A 19,204-nucleotide genomic window follows, 5' to 3' on the forward strand; every position below is an offset into this window, starting at 1 on the left:
GGCCATCCCGAAGGAGTCTGCGGAGGAGGACTGTTCTTTTAGGTGATGGACAGATCCTGTCTCAGTCGGCTGGGGACCCCTGTGCCCTTGGGAAACAGGAATGCCAGACTGGGGCTCGCTCCATCAGCCCCCCTAGATCTCGCTGACTGAAATGTCCCTGCCGTCCTCAGTCGCTACCAAGTGTTTCTGGACCAGGGTGCTGTGCCAGGGCTGGCGGCGCCCGCGGGACGGAGGGCTTGGCGCGTGGGAAGGGGGCGTGTGGGGAGGGGGACTCGTGGGGAGGGCGGGCGCGCAATCGAGGGAGGTGGGCGCTGGGCTGGCGCTCCAGGGACCCGGCGCTGCGCCCTCTAGCAGAGGCGCCGCACAGCAGAGGGGACCACCGTGGCCGCCGCAGAGCGTGCGGGGGTCGGTCTGGCGGCGGGCAGCTGAGGGGCGACTGCGCCCGCGCAGCAGAGCCGAGTGGAGTGTAGCGCGCAACCTGACCGCCGCCGCCTGGCTTATGCCATCACCGCCACAAAGAGCTCGCTGAGCCCAGGCGGCGGGAGCTCCCGGGGCTGCGTGGCATAGGAGGTTCTGCGCGGCGGACCCGGGGGAAGGGACCAGACTGAGGATGGCCCGGAAGAGAAAGCCCTCAAGCAGCCCGGGTGAGTCCCCCTCGTCCTAACCTCCATATCCATGTCTGTGCCGTCGGTATCGCAGCCGGGGTCAGCCAAGTGGCAGGTAGCAGCGGGCAAGAGTTTGCCTTCGGCAGGGGATGGGGCAGGGAGGGGAGCTTCTGCACCACGCGGTCTCTCTTTGCCTCGGGGACTCTTGGGAAGGAGTTTGTCTCTGGTTTGGAACCTGGGGACTCTTGTCACCACACTCCATTTCTACACTGCGGCTTGGATATCTGTTGCATTTTGCCTGGTCCCTCAGGAGAAGTGACTTCTCTAGGTTGCTTGAGTCAGTCTCTCCCTCTCCGGTTCCAACCTCTAGCTCTATCTTCATTTCCTCTCATCTGTCTCTTTCCTAATGCCCTGTTTCATTTCCCGAGGTGGGGAGGGGGTGGGCAAGTTCTGCATCCATTTTCTTAACCTTCTCATCCGTGATTGTCTGGCTGCCTGTCTACCCACCCCAACCTATTGCCAAGGGGCCTTGCTTCAAGCTCGATCCTTGGGGGCTCTTGTCCAGGTGGGCTTGGACTCCAGCGGGGTCATCCCCCTATTGCTTCTTTGGAAATACGTTTCCTAAAACTTGGAAAGTTGAGGGGTGGAAAAGATGCTGGGAGGTTGTGGGAAGAGCTTGTTGCTGGGGTAACTTGAAACACCTCTGCTCACTCCTGGCGGAACCAGGGAAAACCGCCCCTGCGTGGTGCCCATCAGCCGTGGGGAACAGGTTCATGGAGCGCAAACTCAGCGAGGTAGTGACTCGCAGCCAGCTCCTTCACTGGCTGCAGCACTGGGGACAGAGGGAAGGGAATGGCAGGCCACCAAGCAGCAAGAGAAAGGCTGCCTACCCAGACAGGAGCCCTAGGGTTGTGGTTAGGAAGAAGTGTCGGTGTTTAAAGTTGGATTTCAACTCAGTGGACTCCATAGCCTGTGGGGAGACTCCCTACATCGCCCAGGGGTTATCCTAGAGGACTGCGGTCCTGTGATGGGAGCTGGGCCAAGGATGGAATGCCTTGCTTTGGTCCACAACAGTGCAAAGGACCTTCGGTTTGCTTCTTGTTCTTTCCCTCTAGGCTTTGCTACAGGGATACAAGTTTACTTAGGTGCTCTGTCTGGATGCCTGGATTTTGAATGGCTTACTGGAAAGAGTTAAAAATCGTGATCCTAGATTCTCCAGAGAAGTTACTACAAAACACTGTGGTGTTTCATTGTTGAAACTGTCACCTGCTGACAGCAATTGTACTTAAATGACTTCCCTTAAAAACACTGTGACTTCTGGAGAGCAGTGAGAGACATTAGACCTCATACCCCCACTCCCCATCCCCACCTCTCCACCCCCACTGAGGAATCTTTTCGAGGTCCTCTGTGAAGGCTGACAGAATTTATCCATGCAAGACACTTTTCTCTCCTTGCAGAGCATTTGTGTAACCTCAGATTGACAGGGTGCACACGCTACACTGTGTGAAGCCATATGGCACCACGGAGCCAAACAGAAGGATGAGTTTCAGCACTGCTGATGTGGCTTTCCGCTGGCAGGAAGGCAGTTCTTACCCACCCGGACCCTCGAAGACTGTAAATGGGCCATGAAAGTGAAGACTCTCATTCGATAGTGCAGGCTAGCTGGGGAAAATCTTGCTCTTGGAGTGAATCTGCTTGGCCAAGGCTCAGAAAGATGCTAGTGAAGCCAAAGGAATGACAGGAAGTTACCAGGACAGATTATGGAGAGCCACAGCCCACTTTTCCTCCCTCCCATTCTCCCTCCCTCCCTTTCCCTCCTCCTTCTTCCTTCTCCTTTCCTCCTCCCTCCCCTTCCTCTTCCCTCCCCTCAGATCAACAAGCCAGTTTGGTTTTTGTCTGTCAAGAAAGAATAACTCTTTCCAGAGTAAACCTAGCTTGACAGAGAGATGCTTGCAGAACAGGATTAATGGAATTTGCCATTTACATACGAACTGTTGATCCAGAAACAAACAAATAAACCAACTTTCCCAGGACACATGGACCCAAGAAATTTCACCATAGCTTTTTAAAAAGACATGGTTTCTCAGACAGCTTTTCTGATAAGGGGAAGTTGGCTCCAGCACTCTTGACTCCTGTTTCTTCTCACTGGTGTTAACTTCCTTTGATTTTTAAATTCGGACCCTTTGCTATTTCTTAGAACAAAAGATGCACTAAAAATCCTCTGTGTTCCAAGTCAGCAGAATTTGTTTGGCGTCTTTACACACAGATGGACTCAAGCCTAGAAAGTTGTCATCCATATACTTAGGCCAACATAAGAGCTGTCTGTCTATCCATCTATCTACCATCTATCCTTTTGCTTTCGGAGACAAGGTCTTATGTAACTCGGGCCGGACTCACCATACAGACACGTCTACCCTTGAACTCAAGGCGATGAGATTACAGGTAGGGACCAGGCCAGTCTTCAGTTTTAACTTTCAAGGGAAGAACCGAACAAAAGCCCATGGCTGCAGACTTGCTGAGCTGATGTTAGACCAACCACATTCTACTCTTCACCTGTGAGAAATGGAAACTTCTAGGCTTCTTTACGGGGAGGGGTGATACTGGGGTGCACTTGCTGCGTGATATTGATACCTTAGCACTACCCCGTGGCAGTGCCGGCTTCTCTTTATCTGAGCTGCTTCTCCGCTCTGCCTGTGGGGAGAAGTCGTGCTGGAGCTTGTGATAGCCACGTTGCCTGCTGACTTCTGGAATCCCAGAGATATCTCATCTCCATCAGCTGGAAACCGGGCAGAGGGAAATTCACACAGACAGAGGAGTCGTCGGTTGGGCTATCAGTGGACTCTCCCAGGGAAACAGTGGTGTTCATTTTTAATTTCTCATCTGAAGAACAGTCTTTCAAAAGGGCAATTGGAATTTTCTCTTTTTTTGTCTTTTTTATATTGGATAGTTTATGTATTTACATTTCAAGTGTTATCCCCTTTCACAGTTTCCCTCCTCTCTCATCCTCCCCTCCCACTCCTTCTATGAGGATGCTCCCCCTCCCATCCACCCACTCCCACCTCAACACCCTGGCATTCCCCCACACTGGGGGAAAGAACCTTCATAGGACCAAGGGCCTCTCCTCCTATTGATGCCAGACAATGGCATCCTCTGTTACATATGTGGCTGGAGCCATGGGTCCCTCCATGTGTACTTACTAGTTGGTGGTTTAGTCCCTGGGGAGCTCTGATGGGGTCTGGTTGGTTGATATTGTTGTTCTTCCCATGGGGTTGCAAATCCCATCAGCTCCTTTAGTCCTTCCCCTAACTCCTTCATTTGGATCCCTGTGCTCAGTCCAATGGTTAGGTGCAACCATCCTCATCTGTATCAATAAGGCTCTGGCAGAGCCTCTCAGGAGACATCCATATCAGGCTCCTGTCAGCAAACACTTCTTGGCATCAGCAATAGTGACTGGGTTTGGGGGCTGGGGATTTAGCTCAGTGGTAGAGCGCTTACCTAGGAAGCGCAAGGCCCTGGGTTCGGTCCCCAGCTCCGAAAAAAAGAACCAAAAAAAAAAATAGTGACTGGGTTTGGTGGCTGCATATGGGATGGATTCCCAGGTGGGTCAGTCTCAGGGTGGCCTTTTCTTCAGTCCCAGCTCCACTTTTTGACCCTGTATTTCTTCCTGTGAGTATTTTTCCCTCTTCTTTTTTTTTTTTTTTTTTTTTGGTTCTTTTTTTCGGAGCTGGGGACCGAACCCAGGGCCTTGCGCTTCCTAGGTAAGTGCTCCACCACTGAGCTAAATCCCCAGCCCCATTTTTCCCTCTTCTAAGAAGGACTGGTACATCCACATTTTGGTCAGCCTTCTTCTTGAGCTTCATATGGTTTGTGAATTGTATCATGGGTATTCTGAGCTTTTTGCCTAATATCCATTTATTGGTGAGTGCATACCATGTGTGTTCTTTTGTGACTGGGTTACCTCACTCAGGATATTTTCTAGTTCCATCCATTTGCCTAAGAATTTCATGAAGTTATTGTTTTTAATACCTGAATAATAGTCCATTGTGTAGATGTACCACATTTTCTGTATCCATTCCTCTGTTGAAGGGCATCTGGGTTCTTTCCAGCTTCTGGCTATTATAAATAAGGCTGCTATGAACATAGTGGAGCATGTGTCTTTGTTATATGTTGGGGCATCTTTTGGGTATATGCCCAGGAGAGGAATAGCTGGGTCCTCAGGTAGTACTATGTCTAAGTTTTTGAGGAACCTCCAGACTGATTTCCAGAATGGTTGTACCAGTCTGCAATCCCACCAACAATGGAGGAATGTTTCTCTTTCTCCATATCCTTACCAGCATCTTCAGTCACCTGAGTTTTTGATCTTAGACATTCTGACTTGTGTGAGGTGGAATCTCAGGGTTATTTTGATTTACATTTCCCTGATGACTAAGGATGTTGAACATTTCTTTAGGTGCTTCTTGGCCATTCCATATTCCTCAGCTGAGAATCCTTTGTTTAGCTCTGTACCCCATTTTTTAAAAATAGAATTATTTGGTTCTCTGGAGTCTAAATGCATCCAAGATCAATGTCTTATAAAACCCAAGCCAGCTGAGTTGACTATGGTGATGTTAACCCCTTCCCATTGTAAGGACAATCAAGATTTATGTGGTGGATCAAATTCTGAATGGAACACTTGGTTCCCAGTGCATGGAACCACTTGAGGAGCTTATGGAGGCTTTCGGAGGTGCAGCCTTGCTAGAACAAGTGGTTCCCTGGGGCTGGCTTTGAGGCCGTAGCCTCGCCACACTTCTAATTTCTTCTCTGCTTCTTGTTCGCTATTGGAGATGTGGTGCCTCAGCTTCCTGTACTGTCTGCCTGTTGCCATGCCTCATTCTAAACCCAAATGAATTCCTCGTCTCTCAAGCTGCCTTTAGTTGGGTATTTTATCACAGCTTCCTTCTAAGTCACCGAAGTTCAAAGCCTAGATGTGAGCTCGGAATCATCTGTTTGTCCATCGTATATGGACTGAGCATTGACCTGGGCCTGGGTTTGTGAGAAGCACTGTGGTTACACCATGACCATGGTAAGCCATAAGGAATGGCCGGTAATGCAGGGATTGGGAAAGCATCACATAGTGATCGATACACTGAAGGAGTCAGGTAAGGCGGTGTACTTGGAAGTGACTGTGAGATCACTTGGTTGTTGGGAGATGATATTTACATTGGGAAGAAGTGATGGCCCAGGAGCACAGCCCTGCGGGCTCCCAGGGAGGAATAAAGCAATTGCTGAGCAGGTTCCGGGAGAGAAGGAAGACTGGTGGGGTGGAGACAGGCGAGAAGTATCCAGAACCTTTTTACTGTCAGGGAGGACATGGACTTCAGGTGAAGGGAGAAGCCGTTGGATACTCATCTGATGTTTCTGTCTATGTTACAGTCCTACAGGAAGACTCTAGGAAGGCCAGTGTGGTGTTGCAGGCTGTAATCCAGTTCTAGGAGGCTGAGGATGATGTTACAGTGCCGGGTGGGCCCCGTGTTCTCAGGTCCTTGGCCTCTAATTCAAAGAAGTGAAATAAAGGCACAGAGAGATCACAGTGAGGCAAGAAGGGAACTTGTCCAGAGCGACAGTGGGTCACATGAGAGGCAGGACTCAGGGACTCCAGGTTCTTGTCTGGGAATCCCGTATTAGGGTCTTAGGAGGAAGTGGCTATTGTTGCTAAGAAACATGCTGTGTGCAGTTCTTTGTTTTGATTGACAGATTTGAGTTCTATAACCTTTTGTACAGTGCACATGTCCCTCCCCATAGAACATCTGGCTTTAATCATAGGCTTGCCTGGCTATACATAGGCAGAAGATGGTAATGGGGCATTCTCACAGAAGCTCACTTAGATGGCGGGGTTAGCCTCAGTTGTGTTCTCACAATAATCCAGGTCAGATCAGCTCCCACCTCTGTTATAACCGGACTGTGACTAACTAGGAACTCTCCGTATTTGATGATGACTATGGGGGAGAAGCATCCCTTTGTTTGGAGAGGGGCGGACATGCAGCTCAGTGAGTTCCAAAACAGCTAGCATTCATAGTGAGACCCTGTCTTGAAAAAAAAAAACAACAACACCCCATTCAAAAAGAAAGAAAGAAGAAAAAGAAGAAGCAGAAGAAGAAAAGAAGAAGAAGTGGAGGAGAAGCAGAAGGAGAAGGAGAAGGAGAAGGAGGAGAAGGAGGAGGAGGAGGAGAAGAAGAAGAAGAAGAAGAAGAGCAGGAGGAGGAGGAAGAGGAGGAAGAGGAGGAGGAGAAGGGAGAAGAAGAAGAAGGAGAAGGAGAAGGAGAAGGAGAAGGAGAAGGAGGAGGAGAAGAAGAAGAAGAAGAGCAGGAGGAGGAGGAAGAGGAGGAAGAGGAGGAGAAGGGAGAAGAAGAAGAGGAGGATGAGGAGGAGGAGCATGGGGAGGAGGAAGAGGAGAAGGAGGAAGAAGGAGAAGAAGAAGAATGAGAAGAAGGAGAAGGAGGAGGAGGAGGAGAAGAAGAAGAAGAGCAGGAGGAGGAGGAAGAGGAGGAAGAGGAGGAGGAGAAGGGAGAAGAAGAAGAGGAGGATGAGGAGGAGGAGCATGGGGAGGAGGAAGAGGAGAAGGAGGAAGAAGGAGAAGAAGAATGAGAAGAAGGAGGAGAAGGAGAAGGAGGAGGAGGAGGAGAAGAAGAATGAGAAGAAGAAGAGCAGGATGAGGAGGAAGAGGAGGAAGAGGAGGAGGAGAAGGGAGAAGAAGAAGAAGAAGGAGAAGGAGAAGGAGAAGGAGAAGGAGAAGGAGAAGGAGAAGAAGGAGAAGATTATTGCCACTCAAGGCTAGGTTATGTAGTGACATACTATGTATGGCATAGTACATGTAGGTGAGAGTCCTAGACTGACAATTGCCCAAACCATGTAGCGTTCCAGGTTCTTAAACCATTCCACAACCCTAACTCTGCCTCTGGAGGATTGACACCAGTTTGAGGCCATACTAAATTATGTAGTGGTTTCCAGTATAGTTTAGACTACGGAGTAAGATATTTTCTCAAAACAAAACAAAACAAAACAAAACCTAACTCAACCCAACCCAACCCAACCCAACCCAAACCACCACCACCACTAACACTAAACAAGTTTGATTCCAGGGTGGTGGGCAGGTTTCTTCTCCCTAGACTGAGTCAGGTGACCCAAAAGGCTTCACTTACCTCTGCCCTTCTGCTCTTTCTCCTTGTTTAGAGAACTGAACCCTTGGCTTCACACATGGCTATATACTGAGCAATATTCCCAGTCTACTCTGTTTGCTTTTGGTGTATTGAGCCTGGGTTTGGCTACATAGCCCAGGCTGGCCTTTAATTCACTACATAGCCCACGCTGGCCGTGAGTGGCACTCTTTCTGCCTCAGCCTTCTAAATGGCAGAGTAATATGTGTTCTCTGATCACTTCTCCTTCTCCTTTTCTTTCTCCTTCTCCTTCTCCTCCTTCTCCTTCTCCTCCTTCTCCTTCTCCTCCTTTCTTTCTCCTTCTCCTTCTGATTCCCTCTCTCCTTCTGATTCTCCTTCTCCTTTCTCTTCCCCTCCTCCTTTTCCTCCTTTTTTTCTCCTCTTCCTCTTCTTCTGCTGCTTCTTCCTTCCCCTTTTTTCTTTCTATCTTTGTGTCTTTTTTTTTTTTTTTGAGTGGGGTGTTTTTTTTTTCAAGACAGGGTCTCACTATGAATGCTAGCTGTTTTGGAACTCACTATACACACCAGGCTGGCCTTGAACTCATGTACCAGATTCTGCCTCCCGAGTGCTGGGATTAAAGGTGTGCACCGCTACACCTGGCTGAGACCTCGTTTTTGTGAGGGTTTAGTTACTCTTACTGTTCTCTCTTGGAATGCACCAAAAATAGCTACAGTATTTGTGGTTGAAATATGGTGTCTCAATCTACAGAGAGCAAGGATCAATTAAACATTTTAATTTGCTACCTATTTTCTTTACAGTGTGTTTGGGAGGCTGTTCACATGCCATGGAGTATGTGGAGGCCAGAAGACAATCTATGGAAATCGTTTTTTCCACAGTGCAGGCATCTAACTTAGTAACACAGACTTGGCTGAGCCATCCAGCATGGCCCAAGTTAACATTTTAATGGCGATTATACGCTTAGCCTTGCCTACTGAGAATGTCTCTCAAACCAAGGTGGTCGGAGAAAACGATCACGGAAGAAAAGGTTCTGAAGGAGCATCTGGAATGTGGCTGCTCAGTAGTGGAACACGGAAGGCAACTGATGTCTCCTAGGTGACAAAAGAAGCCCAAGAAAGAGAGCGATGTTAAGGGGGAAGGGGCTGTGTGGAAAACCCTCAGACTGAGTCACAAGGGCTCAGACACCAGACAATTCATGATTTTGCCAAGAGCCTTGGGAGCCTAGTGCGGTCATGAAATCCTGCCATTCAAGTATGGAGGAAGGGCAAGTCAGGGCAGCCTGTGCTTTGGGCTGTTCTGATACATGTGTAGTATTTGCCATGTAGAAACACACAGACTTAGAGCAAAGGGTTTGACCTCTTGCTAGAACACAGACCCCACCTGTGCAAAAAGTATGAAATACAAACAACTCCCGTTGTCATTGAGTTAGTATCCTGGAGGAAGTTGGCCCTTGCATCTCAGAAGTCACTGTGGAGACGGTTACAGGGTTGGGGGGATGGGCCTTCTCTGATGTTCTCTATGCCTCAAACCTTTCTGATTAGAAGATGGCTTGATATTTAGGGATGATTAAATAGTGACAGATTATTTTAAAGCCCTCGAGCATCTGTTCCTGCCTTCAGACTGTCTGTTTCTTTATCAAAGAAAAACAAGGAGACCCTGAACTTCCAGGGCTTAGTTGATTTCCCACCACCTTTGCTCTGTGCTCTTTGGAGACTAGCAATGCTGGAAGAGTCTCCCGGAGTGGGGCTGGCCTTAGTAACACTGCCCCAATGTGTTTGTGACATCACTTTATTTTCGTAGTGGTGAGAGTCTGTGCCTTCGTTCACTGTTGACTTCTCGAGGAGCCGCGCACACCGAGAGGTGAGTCAGAAGGACGACCTAAGCCTGCAAGGAGTGTGCTTAAGTGTGCTATTTGAAATCGTACGTAGTCTACACAAGTCCAGAAACACAGAATATACACAGGCGTATGTATGGGTTTACATATGTGCATGGAAAGTCAGTCACGTCTCACTATGTATGTATGAATATTGAGTATGTATTGAGTTATTAGTCTCTGAATCAACCCTTGAGAGTTTCGATGATATTTTGATACTCATATTTAAGTCATTTAAGTATTGTGGCAAGTCATCAAGCGCCTCGATATGCCTTACTTGCTGGTAAAGGCAGCCTGCAGTTCTCCCCTCGATAATAGAGTCTGGGCTGACTTATGTGAGAGGGCACAGAGGAAGGCAGGGATCTCACCGGTACTGCTGCTCCAGTCTCCCGAGGCCTCTGCACTCACATAGCGCACATTTTGAAGAAAAACAGCTTCTGCATTGTGAAACTGCATGAGTGTCCCCTGTAGAGGTTGTCAGGGATGCCATCCAGCACCCTCCAGGCAGGCGCGTACATGGCTTTACTGTGAAAAATGGGTTCTCCACCTCAGGCAAACTTTCTAACGTCTGAGTCTCCACTAATCTCTGACTGAATTTCAGGATTAACCTTGACCCTGGACCACCCAATTAAGCTGTATTTTGGGCTTCTAGCATCGTGGAAATGGTGGGAGGTGTTAGATGCTCATATTGTCTTAAGCTATTGAATTTTGTGCTCATGGGTTACATAAAACTAGATATGCATGTGGCTACAGTTTTTACATTTCTTTCTTTTGGGAAGCAGGGGAGCCCTCTTCTTCTTTTTTTTTTTTTTTTTTTTTTGTTCTTTTTTTCGGAGCTAGGGACTGAACCCAGGGCCTTGCACTTTCTAGGCAAGCACTCTACCACTGAGCTAAATCCCCAACCCCGGAGCCCTCTTCTTTTGCTGGTGTACAAACACAAGGAGAGGTCTTGTGTAATGGGAGAGGAAAGCCAGAAGTGCCCTGCTATGTAGTGGCATTAATGTGCTTATTCGTATGGTGCCTTTAAGCGTCTGTCCCCTGAACCTCATCTGCTTCTGGGCTCCAGAGAAAGGAAGGAAGTAAGTCTTTAATTCACAGTCTTCATTAGCACTTTGTCGGTTTTGAATCTTAGCTCTCTTTTCTAATTAGTGAGTTTCTCTTAAAGCTGAAATTTCCCCAAGTTCCCTTAGCAGCTGGTTTGTTCCCCTTCCCTTGTTGGGGATCTTCCTCCCGGAGCTTCGGTTTCTGCTAGTTTAGAAGCTTACCTAGAACTGCCGCGTTAAAGACCAGAGTAATGGAGAAAACGCACAAGGCCCACAGCCCCAACACCACAGCCAAGCTACAGTTAATCCCTCATAGCTCAAAATTCCAATTCTTATCATAAAATGGATTCAGTTTGTGAAGTAATACACGTTATAATATAACCCCGCCATTTTACAATTCACATTTGCATCAAAGGATGCTGTCATTGGGGCCCGGGTAGCCAGGGAGCCATGGAGCCACAGGGAGCAGCTCTGGGGCAAGAACGGGCTCAAGGCGTGTCTAAACTTGGAAATCTCATCCTAAGAGCAGCAGAAGTAGGATCCCTCCCTACCTAGGGCGGGCATGTTCCAGTATGGGTAGCTCTGAGCCTCCACCTTTGCTCCACCAGAGGGCGCCAAGCAGCCCAGCAGCAAGGTCAAACTTCCTCTTCCCTTAAAAGGTCATTCCCAGAAGCACCTGAAATTCCTCCTTAGCAAATGAGGCATCCCCAGCACCCTGGCCCTGACCAGGTTGTGCACTCATCCTGAGCCCCTATTCATGCCCCACGAGGTTTAAATAGCCTTTGTTCCCCCCAATTAATCGAGCTGCTCAATGAAGCTTCCCTCCTGAGAAGTGGTTTCCTACTGCACTCGCCCATTGCCTGAGGTCTCTTGTCACCCCCAGCCTTTCCTACCTCACTTTCTCTCTCAGGCCACGAGGTCTGATCTCAGGGAAGGGGAGCAGAACGGGAACAGAACGACGCTATCATATGCATATACTTCATTTGTTGATTAACAAACAAAACCCCTAGTATCTGCCAATAAAATGTCCTCAATTACTTTTAGCCACTCACTTCTTTCATCCAAGAAGCCCTCTCTCTCCCGCCTCGCCTCAGCTTGTCCTTTGATGTCTAGCTAGTGTGATGGTTTCTATATGCTGGGCCCGGGGAGTGGCACTATTAGAAGGTGTGGCCCTATCTGAGTAGGTGTGGTCTTGTTGGAGTAGGTGGGTCACTGTGGGTGTGGGTAAGACTCTCACGCTAGCTGCCTGGAAGTCAGTATTCTGCTAGCAGCCTTCAGATGGAGATGTAGAACTCTCAGCTCCTCCTGCGCTATGCCTGCCTGGATGCTGCTATGTTCCTATCTTGATAATGGGCTGAACTTCTGAACCTGTAAGCCAGTCCAAATATGTTGTCCTAACACAGTGAACACAGCCTCCAGCAAACACAGTGAACACAAAACTCCCTACCACCCCCATCTTTCCCAGTCAGATCCACCAACCGGAGACTAAGTGTGCAAATATGTGCACTTCTGGAACCATTCTCTTTCAAACCATCACATGTATCAGCATGATTGTATCAACATGTTTACTAAGTTGAACTGTGCCTAGGGTGTAGACCCAGAAGTGTCTGAGTCTAAGTAAACGGGAAGGGAAAGTGAATTTGCCATTAATATCTCCAAGCCCTCGGTACCGACTAGAGATTGTGAGAGTTATGTCGGCTCAGCATCTTTATTGATCTTGCAGTAGTGTTGTAAATTCTCAGAGAGTTAGTCTACAGGTTAGACATATGATCATAACTTGAGTTCTAAGGATAATGTGGACAGAAGAAAGCAGTACAGAATCACCTCCATTTACTGGTGGCATCCAAGGTTTGTCTCTCAAGTAACTCACACTGTGCTTCCCGCCCTGGCGTTTCACCCATGGTGAATCATCTACCCCAGGGCAGGGCAGCAGGTGGGTCTCAAATTAAACTATCAGCTTCTTGAAATCAGGGACTGTCAAAGCGTTCTCTTGGCACCACATATATAGAGAAGTGTTTAATAGTAGTTTGATGAATACATAAATGAATTTTATGATACTTTCCTCCCCAAATTATGTATCTGAATAGCCTATGACATGATCGCGCTCCAGATAACCAAACTTCCTATTGTCTTTACTTCTTCAAGATTTCAAATAAGACACTTTCAACTCACCAAAAGTAGCTTTAAAGATCCAGTTTTACCTATGCTTATGTGTACGAGCGTATATGTTTCCATACTTTTGTGCTGGTAGGTGCCCTCAGAGGCGAGAAGAGCTGCCCATTGAGGATGTCGGGAATCGAACTCAGGCCATCTCTAAGAACAGCAAGCACTCTTAACCAGTGCGCCAGCCCGCCACAAAGCACCTTAAAAATGCTCTATGAGTTTGTCTTTATGGTCTTCAGGGAATCTGTAACTTCTGGGTCCAGGACTTTTGATGTGTTTTGGAAACATGGGGATTTGGAATGCTTAGGACTGGGGATTTTCTGACTGGTCGGTGACCAAGCCAGCTCAGTCAGTCAACAGGGTCTCGAGGGAGGAGTGAGGATTGGAAAGAAAAAAGACAATTGGACAAAGCTATACCATGATTTCAGCCAGTGCTGAGGCTGAAGCTGCTTTATTTTTTCTCAGTCTGCTTTTATATCAATCTAGTACAGTCAAAGAATACAGTCAATTCTCAGATCAAAGACTAGGTGATCAAGCAAGGAAAAGAATAAAGAGATCACACCAAGTAAACTTTGTAGCAAGTAAACAAAGCAGTAAGGTCCCCAGAGTCCCAGGGTCTGGGGCTTAACAGGACAAAAGGGAAGTCACCCATTCCAGGATGTGTTTACCTTGATCCTTGCATTAGCCCAAATGAATATTCTTATCTGAGCCTCCTTCCTTGAGCCAAGTGACAAGTACTTGCCAACATTTCTGTGAGCAGCACTAAAGGCTCTCCACAGTTTGGCAATGTAAACCCCTGCTGGGGTTGTGAACTGAGTGTGAGGAGTTGCCCTTACTCAAGTCTTTCTAAGCAGCGCGTGCCGTCAGCTCCAACCCAGTCTTCCAATGTCCTTTCCTCACTGGGAGTCATTCCTGGGTCATCATTCTAGAACACCTCTTCCCTCTTCTCTCCCTCCCCACGTGCACTGTGGCATGCTTGTGTACCCATGAATGCCAAGTAAATAAAAACGCCTTAAACCCTTTATGAATGCTAACCCATTAGTATTTAAGATGGGAAACTTGACTGCTGTCTTCGGGCGATTCCTCAGAGTACTTTCGATTCACATCACTAAATGATTTTATTACAGTTTTGAATGTCATTTACTATTTGGCATATTGATACTTTTAGAAAAGGTTGACCCATACGTTAGGCTTCACTTTTAGTCTTGGCTGTTTTATTTGCTTATCTTACAGCAGTCAGAAGATACAGTAGCAATGGGGAAAATTCTTTTTGACAATTCATCTGGGACTCTGTAGTTGGATCTGGCTCAGGAGTCCCTTATGCAATATTTAAGTATGTTTTTATTTTTCTTCCTCAGAACTTTATTTTCGAAGTTACTCTTCTTCTTCTTCTTCTTCTTCTTCTTCTTCTTCTTCTTCTTCTTCTTCTTCTTCTTCTTCTTCTTCTTCTTCTTCTCCTCCTCCTCCTCCTCCTCCTCCTCCTCCTCCTCCTCCTCCTCCTCCTTCTTCTTGATTTATTTATTTTATGTATATGATTACACTGTAGCTGTCTTCAGACACACCGGAAGAGGGCATACGATCCCATTACAGATGGCCATGAGCCACCACGTGATTGATGGGAATTGAATTCAGAACCCCTGGGAGAGCTGTCAGTGCTCTTAACCTCTGAGCCATCTCTCCAGCCCTTCTCTCTTTTTTTCTTTTTTAATTTTTAAAGATACTGCTCATGAAATGCTTATGGCTTGTGTTCTCAGCTAGGCACCTCTGACCTTTTCTACTGAGTAGTCTTTGTTACAGGAGGGCCTGCTAGGCCTGCTAGGCAGTTAGCAGTGTCCCTAACCTCTCTACCCATCATATGCTACACCCTTCTCAGCTGTGATGGGAAGTAATAAATGTGTCTTGATGTAGCAGGTGTCTTCCAGCAAGCACATCCCCCTTTACACATGTCTTCAGAGTTTCCAAATTAGTGAACCAGAAGAGAGAAAAGTACTGTGGTCCCTGGACTTTTCCACAGAGTCTCCATTAGATGTCAGTGGATTATAGCTGGGCATGGTGGCTTATGCTTTTAGTCATCCTAGGGAGCCTGAGGCAGGAGAATTGATCTGAGTTTCAGGTCAGACTGGGTTACATAGTGAGGACCAGGCTAGACAGAGCTACATTGAAAGATCTTGCTTCAAACAAACAAAAAAATGGTTTACAGGGGGCTAGTAATATGGTGGTCCTGGGTGAAGTGCTTGCTCTGCCACATAAGCATAAGGACCCACACAAACAATATCAAACATAGTGTGCCTGTAGCCCCAGCAATGGGGAGGAGGACACAGGGGGACCCTGGGACTTGCTGGTCAGCCAGTCTAGCAGAATCAGAACTGAGCACACACTGAGTGTGGTTAAAATCCATCTTGAAGAAAGTAAGGTGGACAACAGCTGAGGAAAGCAATTAGTGTTCACACACACACACACACACACACACACACATACTTTCACAGTGAGTTCATACATACACATATTCACAGTGAGTTCATACACATACATACACACAAACACTTCATACATACACGTTCACAGTGAGTTCATACATACACACAAACACTTTATACATACACGTTCACAGTAAGTTCATATACACACACACTCACCATGAATTCATACACACACACACATACATACATATTCACAGTGAGTTCATATACACACACAATATTCAGAGTGAGTTCACATACACACATATTCACAGTAAGTTCACACACACACTCACCATGAATTCATACGCACACGCGCACACACACACATATTCACAGTGAGCCCACACACACACACTCACAGTGAGTTCATATACACACACAAATATTCAGAGTGAGTTCACATACACACATATTCACAGTAAGTTCATACACACACACACAGACATACATATTCACAGCGAGTTCATACACACATATTCACAGTGAGTTCATATACACACACAAATATTCAGAGTGAGTTCACATACACACATATTCACAGTGAGTTCACACACACACACACTCACCATGAATTCATACACACACAAATGCACACACACATAGTCACAGTGAGTTCACACACATATTCACAGTGAGTTCACACACACACACACACTCAACATGAATTCATACACACACAAATGCACACACACACATAGTCACAGTGAGTTCACACACATATTCACAGTGAGTTCACACACACACACACACTTATCACAAATGTTGACTGAAGTTGATGAAAGTTGTCCCTCCAATTTGCTGATCATAAAGTTGATCATGGCTGGCTACCGCCTTTCCAACAGTGGTGCTGCAAAGCCATGACGTTCCTTTCATCATAGAGGAGGGGGTCAATTGCAGGGAGCTATTTCCTGTCACCAGACGAACAAAATCACCTCCTGACATTACCTAAAATGGAACATGGTGCTATTCTCCGTGTTCTCTGGCTTGTTTGTGTTTTAAAATTTACACCTAGCCATCTCATCCTGTACTAGTAAGAGATCTGCAGGGAAACGGAAGCATCAGAAGCAATCATTATGTGGATTTCACTTCATTATCCGGATTGGCTGAGGACTGGCTGAGACAAGCCAGGTGGAGCATGCCTATTGTCCTAGCTTCTCATGAAGCTGAGGCAGGGGTTGCTCAAGACCACTTGAGAGCCCAGGACCTCCAGGCCCAGGCTGCCCAACATAGTAACACTCTGTATCCTGAAACTCCAAACACACAGGAGGAAGCTCACTGGCCTCACCTGCCATCGGTTTCATCGGCAGCAGAGTGATTTTTAATGGGGCAAGTGTACCAAGTAGCAGTGCACCCCGTGACCCTGTCCTGTTGACTGGTAAAACAAACCTGCGAGACACCGATGTTCCTGATGTGTTTCTTAGGGTGTCACCTTTAGACCAGCCTCCCCAGCACCGCCTGAGAACTTGTGAGAAATACAATTCCAGGGTCTGGGGAGATGGTTCAGTGGTAAGAGCACCAATACACAAGCATGAAGACCTGCTGAGTTCAGGTCTGCGGCACTCACTTAAAAATGTAGGGTTTGGCCAATTGTGTCTACAACCCCAGGACTGTGGGAGGTGGAGTTACAAGGATCGCTGGGGCTTGCTGGTCAACCAGCCTAGCCAAAACCCTGTGAGCTCCAGGTTCATCGAGGCCTTGTCTCAAGGGAATAAAGGGGAGGGTAATAAGGCAGGACACTCAGTGCCCTTCTCAGACCTGTCCTTGCATGTGCATATAGACGTATATCTCTATACACAGTGCACATGCAACACATGTATACACACACACACACACACACACACATCATGAGCACATGATGCTTGAGAAACACTGCTTTAAATTTTATATTTTATTTTATTTTGAGATGGCCTGACCTTGAGCTTGTGTGCATCTGACATAGATCTCAAGCTCCTGATCCTCCTGCCTCTTCCTCTCAAGTGCTGGGATGACAGGCATTAGTCACCATGCCTGGCTATGACTTAATTGTTTGTTTTTCTTTTTTAAGATTTATTTTTACTTTCTGTCTAAGTGTTTTGCCTGCATGTATGGATGTCTACCTAAGGCATGCCTGCTGCCCACAGCGGTCAGAAGAGGGCACTGGGTCACCTATTATTATAGTTAGATCGTTGTAGGCCATCGTACGAGTGCCAGGAACCAGTCTCTGGTCCTCCATAAGAGCAGTAAGTGCTCCTAACCACTGAGCCATCTCCCTAGCCCCACTCCTTGAGTCTTAGGTGTGTCATATATCACAAGCCATGAACAAATGGGTTCAAGTAATGCCTCATGCGCTCACGTGTATTCAGAAGGCATGTCATTTGCTCGTCACAGCAGCCTCCTGTGGGAGCTTAGTGGTTCCTAGCTGAGGGTTCTGATTATCTGTGCGGCCTTGCTGGGTTTCCAGGCCCTGCTTAGAGCCACCAAAGCAGAAACTGCAGGCTTCCCGGTGTGGGCTGTGATGGAGGGTCACTGAAGCAGGCAGACTCAGGCGGCCATTTTCATCCATGAATATTGAGGCTCAGAGTGGGTGTGCACCTCGCCTGAGATAGTGCTGTGAGGTGAGGCTGAACAGTGTACAGCTAATGCTTATGGACAGTGAGCGATTTCTGGGTTGGTCTTGCGTTCCAGACTGTGCTCCTAGCCACTCAGATAGATTCTATTTATAAATAGATTTGCCTGAATAAAAGCTTGGTTCACATGAAATACGGCTAATCTCGGCAGTGACTTACAGCTCCTTTATGAAACATCACCACCACCAATGCTGTTATCTCTTTAAAAACTACAGAATTTTCCAGGTGCGGTAGCTCATACCTGTAATCACAGCCCCGGCGGCTGAGGTGGGAGGATTCTCATGAGTTCGAGGCCAGCCTGGTTTATGCAGTGAATTCCAAGTCAGCTTAGGCTTCATGGCAAGATCTTATACCAAAAAATCACACCACACCACATCATAGCACAAAACCGTACTACAAAATCACCATACCAAACTATACCATACCACAGCACACCATACACACTGTGCTATCCCTTCCCATCTCCCCCAATCCACTCCACACCGTACCACACCACACCACACTGCCCTATACCACACTGCACCACACCATACCACACTACACAATACCACACCATACCACACCAAAAATCAATACCAGAAATCACAGCCAGTCCTGGGCTGAGTGTGAAACTAGACTCTGGATTTCATCTTCTCCCCACTACTGCTTAGTTGTACATTTGTGTAAAATTAGAATAAAGATCTTAAGTTAAATAAGTTAATCTTGGATAAATGTGGGAAGACAGAGCCTCAATTAAACAATCACTACGGTGAGATTGGCCTGTGGCCGTACCTGTGGGGGATTTTCTTGATGGCCCACTGTGGATGACGCCAACTATAGGCAGGGGGGTCTGGGTTCTGTCAGCACAGAGGAAGCAAGCCAGTAAGCAGCGGTCCTCTGTGGTCTCTATGTCAGCTCTTGGCTCCAGGTTCTCGCCTTGAGGTCCTGCTCTAGCTTCCCTCAATGGCCTGTGTTCAGTAAGTCAATACACTCTTCCTTTCCCTATGTTGTATTTGGCCGTAGTGGTTATCACAGTAGCAGAGCAAACTAGACTCTAACACTTGCAAGGTTAATAACCCACCTTGCTATTGAAATGATTCAGAAACTGTAATGAATAAAAATTAATAAACCCCTCTAAACAGCCACAAAGGAGGCAATGGAACACAAACTGTCCCTCCATGCTGATCTCTCTTCCAGACGCGAGGACCCTAATTACCTCATAGGGAACACTGGTAGGGTCCCAGGTCTTTGTTAATTCTGAATTAATATCTTGCTTTAATGGAGGCATTTTGTATTCTACTGAGCACAGCCTACTCTAAAGG

At 47.2% G+C, this 19,204-nt stretch overlaps 1 protein-coding gene across 8 annotated transcripts in view; it reads left to right on the forward strand.

Annotated features, from left to right (window-relative positions):
- Positions 1–263: 263 nt before the first annotated feature.
- Positions 264–19,204, forward strand: part of Slc44a5 (solute carrier family 44, member 5) — a 296,716-nt gene continuing 277,775 nt past the window's right edge. For 2 of the 8 annotated variants that reach the window (NM_001439688.1, NM_001439687.1), the window contains 1 exon segment: positions 9,547–9,616. Coding sequence is in view for 3 of the 8 variants with exons in the window: in XM_087629436.1 (XP_087485562.1) it covers positions 611–644 (34 nt within the window). In the remaining 5 variants the exon portion in view is untranslated. 8 annotated transcript variants of the gene reach the window in all.

This window comes from Rattus norvegicus, chromosome 2 (assembly GCF_021556685.1).
Source record: "Rattus norvegicus strain SHRSP/BbbUtx chromosome 2, alternate assembly SHRSP_T2T, whole genome shotgun sequence".
NCBI lineage: Eukaryota > Metazoa > Chordata > Mammalia > Rodentia > Muridae > Rattus > Rattus norvegicus.